At 38.1% G+C, this 5,246-nt stretch overlaps 1 protein-coding gene across 1 annotated transcript; it reads right to left on the bottom strand.

The window, feature by feature from the left end:
* Window positions 1-322: 322 nt before the first annotated feature.
* LOC111610444 (gastrula zinc finger protein XlCGF8.2DB-like) lies at window positions 323-1,622 on the bottom strand. The gene is made up of 2 exons (XM_023344670.1): window positions 761-1,622; window positions 323-676 (listed from the first exon to the last, which is right to left on the bottom strand). Exons 1-2 carry the CDS (start codon window positions 1,620-1,622, stop codon window positions 495-497), a joined length of 1,044 nt encoding a protein of 347 aa, XP_023200438.1. The 3' UTR covers window positions 323-494.
* Window positions 1,623-5,246: the final 3,624 nt, after the last annotated feature.

Genomic DNA, 5,246 nt, shown 5'->3' with positions numbered 1-5,246 from the left:
TTTGAAAATATTTTAAATAGGTACAGTAAGACTGGGTAATATAACTTGAACTAACTGACAGCGTCAGTTTCAATCTCATCTTGCTTTACAGACAAACCTATCACAATTATATTTTGTATAGATTCATTAAAAACAATCACGCATTCCAGTACGTTCCATTTTTTCTTAAAAAAAAAACAAACTATAAACGTAACCCCCAAAAAATGTCTCCAGTGTACAGAATAATAAAAGTCAATCCTGCTAGTCCAATCTCATTAGGATGTTCTGGCAGGGAGTCCATGTCCGGTCAGACTCTGTTAACTGTACTAAACACTACTAAAATGAACAATTTTCCCTCAGAATGATAACAGCTCATAGATTCATGTTTCTCTTTTGGATTCTCCACAGATTTTCAGTTTTTAAGAATTTTGCGCTACAGAATATGCCAGCAAAGAAAAAAATTCAGGGTTGCTCATCACTAAGTAGGTGACACAAGTCATACAAGGAAAATACTTCTACAACTTTTCACCTAAGTGGCTCCTCATGTGGAGAGTTAAGTCGTATTTTTGACGATAACTTTTTCCACAGGTCACACATGAAAAAGGCTTTTCACCAGTGTGAATCCTCATGTGCCGAGTTAAATGCTGTTTTTGACGAAATTTTTTTCCACAGATCCCACATGAAAACGGCATTTCATCTGTATGAATTCTCATGTGAACACTGACAGACAATTTGAAAGTGAAACGCTTTCCACAGGTCACACATGAAAACGGCTTTTCACCTGTATGACTCATCATATGCTTACTTAAACTACGTTTTTGACAAAAACTTTTTCCACAGGTCCCACATGAAAACGGCTTTTCACCAGTGTGAATCCTCATGTGCTCAGTTAAACCTTGTTTTTGACTAAAACCTTTTCCACAGTTAACACATGAAAAAGAGTTTTCACCTGTGTGAACCGTCATGTGCTGAGTTAAAAAACGTTTCTGACTAAATTTCTTTCCACAGGTCACGCATGAAAAAGGCATTTCACCTGTATGACTCCTCATGTGGTCAATTAAACTATGTTTTTGACAAAAACCCTTTCCACAGGTCCCACATGAAAACGGCTTTTCACCTGTGTGACTCCTCATGTGCTGGGTTAAACTATGTTTTTGACAAAAACACTTCCCACAGGTCGCACAAGAAAATGGCTTTTCACCGGTGTGAGTCCTCAGATGCTGAGAGAAATCCTGTTTTTGACAAAAACCTTTTCCACAGTTCACACATGAAAATGGCTTTTCACCGGTGTGAATCCTTATGTGCTTAGTTAAATCTTGTTTTTGATAAAAACCTTTACCACAGGTTACACATGAAAATGGCTTTTCACCGGTGTGAATCCTTATGTGCTTAGTTAAATTCTGTTTATGACTAAAACTTTTTCCACAGTTCACACATGAAAACGGCTTTATACCCGTATGAGTTCTCATATGAGGCTCAAAAGCAGATTTGAAAAAGAAACGTTTTTCACAGATGACACATGAGAAAGGTTTTCTTCTTTCCTGATTTTGGTTCTTGGCTTCAGCTGCTTCCTGGAAGATGTCTTGTTTCTTGTTTGGTTCTGATTCAATGTGGTTTGTTTGCTCATCAACAGGAACCACCATGCAGGTATCAGTCTCTTGTTTTAGCTCAAGCTGCTGACTGTAGTAACCTTCTTTCTCATCCACTTTTTTTTGCTGATGTTCTAGAACCTCATGCTCTTCTTTTATCTGCTGATGTTCTAGAACCTCCTGCTCTTCTTTTATCTGCTGATGTTCTAGAACCTCCTGCTCTTCTTTTATCTGCTGATGTTCCAGAACCTCCTGCTCTTCTTTTATCTGCTGATGTTCTAGAACCTCCTGCTCTTCTTTTATCTGCTGATGCTCTAGAACCTCCTGCTCTTCTTTTATCTGCTGATGTTCCAGAACCTCCTGCTCTTCTTTTATCTGCTGATGTTCTAGAACCTCCTGCTCTTCTTTAATCTGCAGATTTTCAGGCCATTCCTGATCTTGTTTCACCTGCAGAGGTTCTAACTCGTCCTTGTCCAGAGTGAAGCTCCTTTCCTGGTTACATATCTGCTCCTCAGAAACGTTATGTTGCAGGCAATCTGGGCAAGAAAACACAGAAAAACAAAGAATGGTTTACTTTATTAAAGTAAATGAGAAAGGAATTTCATTTAGTAGTGAAATCACCAGATAAACTATTGTTCCCCGATTGCACTATTCTGACTGATTGCTGATTACAGATTTTAAAAAGTCTGACCTGCCGATTCCTATTTTGACCGATACATTTTTTATTTGAAATGTTGCTAAATACGGCAAGAAAGTCACTCAATTGGCAACAGTGAGGGGACTATTAACTGCAAATGTGCAGATATGACCTGTGAGCCACTACATTTTTTTATTTGTTATGAAATTATGTATTGTAGGCATTATTGTTATTATTTAAGAGAACATTTTATTATTGTAAAGTTTTTTTCAAGTTATTATTATATTTTACAACTACTATTATTACTATCACTATTTCATGCTGCCTATTTCACTAGTCGTGCACTGCATTGTGTCTACCCTGGCTTGAGAAGTATTCATACCCCTTGAACTTTTCCATATTTTGTCGCATTCTGACCACACACATAAATATATTTCTCTGGAAATGTATGTTTAAGACCAACATAAAAGTAAGGTAAGGTCATTTTATTTATATAGCACATTTTCAGCAACAAGGCATTTCAATGTGCTTTGCATGAATTAGAGGAAATACAGACAAAACAACAACAACAAAAGCAAAAGAAAAACAAAAATACTCTGGAATTTATAAACTAATAGAAGTTTCTCTGGATCTCTTGATAGTTCTAACTAAATGGTTTGATTCCTGTTCTGGGTTGAGTGAAGAATAAAACAAAATGTTCCTCTGGTGGGTTGCTGGATAATAAGAATAAGTGCTCTAGAATTTATAAACTAATAGGAGTTTCTCTGGCTCTCTGGTTTGTTCTAACTAACAAGAATAAGAGTAAGTAGGACGAAATGACAACATTTGGAAGTATCTGGCACATATAGCAAGATAAGGCATAAACATGGAGCGAATGAAAGGCAGTGACAATCAAGAAGTGTGTTTATATGTTGACTTGGAGTGCGAATGCAATTAGTCTGTGAACCCTGTACAGCCAGTTCTCCCAGGCAAACGTCTCTGATATGATGGTGTTATCTAAGAGCAAGTCCTTGGAAGTGCTCTGCTCAACAGTCGCACGGATGTCGTCAGGAAAGGAGCAAGGTGGGAAGGAGCATATGGCAAAGATGGGTAGGGAGGGCTCAAAGAAAAAAAAGTGTAAGGTTTCACTGAGAACCAGAGTGCTTGTTTACAACTGTAAAGTAACACTGACCTTGTGAACTTTCACTGAGACATTCAAACACAAGGGCATCAAACTCATTTCATTTTGGGCCATATTAAAAATCTGAATGTGGGACGTACTGTGGTGGTGCAGGGCGGCAGCAAGCCCCACATTTGGAGGCCTTAGTTGATCAAATTTTCTCCAAGAGAAAACTGGGCGCAGGAGACACTCTGTTGTTTTATAACACCTTGATATAGAGGATACTCATGGTTGTCCATAATGTTCTTTATGTGATGAAGAATTCTTTGCACTGTAATTTTCAGAGGGTCCAGAGTATCTGGCTTGTTAGGCAATTTCGATCAATGGAAGAGATGGTCTGAACATCCTCCTTCTATTCCCTCAGTTTTGGTCCTTTATCTGGCTCTCTGGCTCCCTCTGGACACAACCAGAGGGATACACCCTGGATTTATTCATGATAACAGGATTTCTGCTGTTTGGAGCTTGCAAATAACTGGCTTATCCACAAATTTATGACGGACTTGACCAAACTAGTGAACACTCAGAATATTGGTGTGGACAGAGACACAAGTTGGATGTGAGTCTTGCTGAGACTCGCAGCCCAGCTGAGGACTCAAACTCCCTAATGGAATGGAATCGATCTTGAAGACGTTGCCTGACCTAAGACATTCTATATCTGAATGGGCTTTTCCCGTGTTGCCTTGGAAGGGCTGCATATTTCCAATCTCCTTGAAGATATGTAAACATAACGCTCCTTCCCACCTCACCCCCTCCTGTTATCCATGCAGCTGTGGAGCTGAGTGCTCCCAAGGACATTCTTTGATAACATCTGATCTGACTTCTGCCGGGAGGCTGAGCAACGTAGTTTCATGGCCCTGTGATGTCACCGCCTTCACTCATGTCTTTGTTTTGTCTGAATGTTGCCATGTGACCTAATGTGTCCTTTTCTCTTTTTATTTTATTTTGTCAGAAACTGTGGAGTACTCACTTTTAACCCAGAAGAGGAATTTGAACAAACTTGGAATCCAGAAAAACTACCGTAGCAACTACTTTTTAGAGTCCTATTCTTGCAAACCAGAAAATTAATTAGACCAGCGCATACTTACTTACTTATACTTATCTGCCAACCCTTAACAGGAGTATCTGGTTTATTTACTTTGGATCAACATTTTTAGGTTTTTCTTCGTTTGCTCTGTCTTTTGGTTTGTTATTTTGTTTTATATTTCCTTTTAAATTCCTGTAAAGCACTTTGTATTGCCTTGTTGCCTAAAATGTGGCTAATTGCTGAAAATGAGTGAGGAGAAGAACACAGGGGAACAGGAAATACTGAAGAATAACTTAAAGAGTAATAACTAAGAAATAAACACAACTGGAAACACTAGTTGTGGACTGTCACAAGGAAAACAAGAACGAGAGATCCAGCCACAATAAGTAACATTAAATAATGAAACTAGAATAACCATTAAGGGCTAAACTACAGTGAACTAGGACATAATTGTTAAACAGAAAAAACACAAAATGAAACAAAGTAATAACAGAGGGTCCATTCTATGTAAGTATAGAGACTGGTACAGGACCAGCATGCACTGGGTTTTCACCAGAGCAGGAGAGGAAACTATGGAAAATTTGATCTTTATTATTTGCTAACGGAAAAAACAACATTAAAACAATCTTCATGTTTTTTTGCACATTAAACTTCTTTTTAAAACGTACGAAGCATCACCTCAATGCAGCAGTGGTTTGTTGATTGGGCTTTTCTAACATATTTGCTTTGACAAACAGTCGCTACTACAATTTATTTATTACAAATTAAAGGAGGAAAAGCCATAAAAAAGGTGATTTTTTTCTCTACATCAATAAGCCATTCTCACAGCGTAGTTGTGATGTTTCCGTTCATTTATCT

Source organism: Xiphophorus maculatus, chromosome 13 (assembly GCF_002775205.1).
Source record: "Xiphophorus maculatus strain JP 163 A chromosome 13, X_maculatus-5.0-male, whole genome shotgun sequence".
NCBI lineage: Eukaryota > Metazoa > Chordata > Actinopteri > Cyprinodontiformes > Poeciliidae > Xiphophorus > Xiphophorus maculatus.
Note: the sequence above shows the minus strand (reverse complement) of the source record. Positions and strands in the feature narration are given on the sequence as shown.

Excerpts from the sequence above, each read along its gene's own strand:
- LOC111610444 (XM_023344670.1), bottom strand. The coding sequence starts at position 1,622 with ATGGTGGTTCCTGTTGATGAGCAAACAAACCACATTGAATCAGAACCA. Across the intron at positions 677-760 it reads GCATATGATGAGTCATACAG|ATGAAATGCCGTTTTCATGT; the intron begins GTGAAAAGCCGT and ends GAATTCATACAG.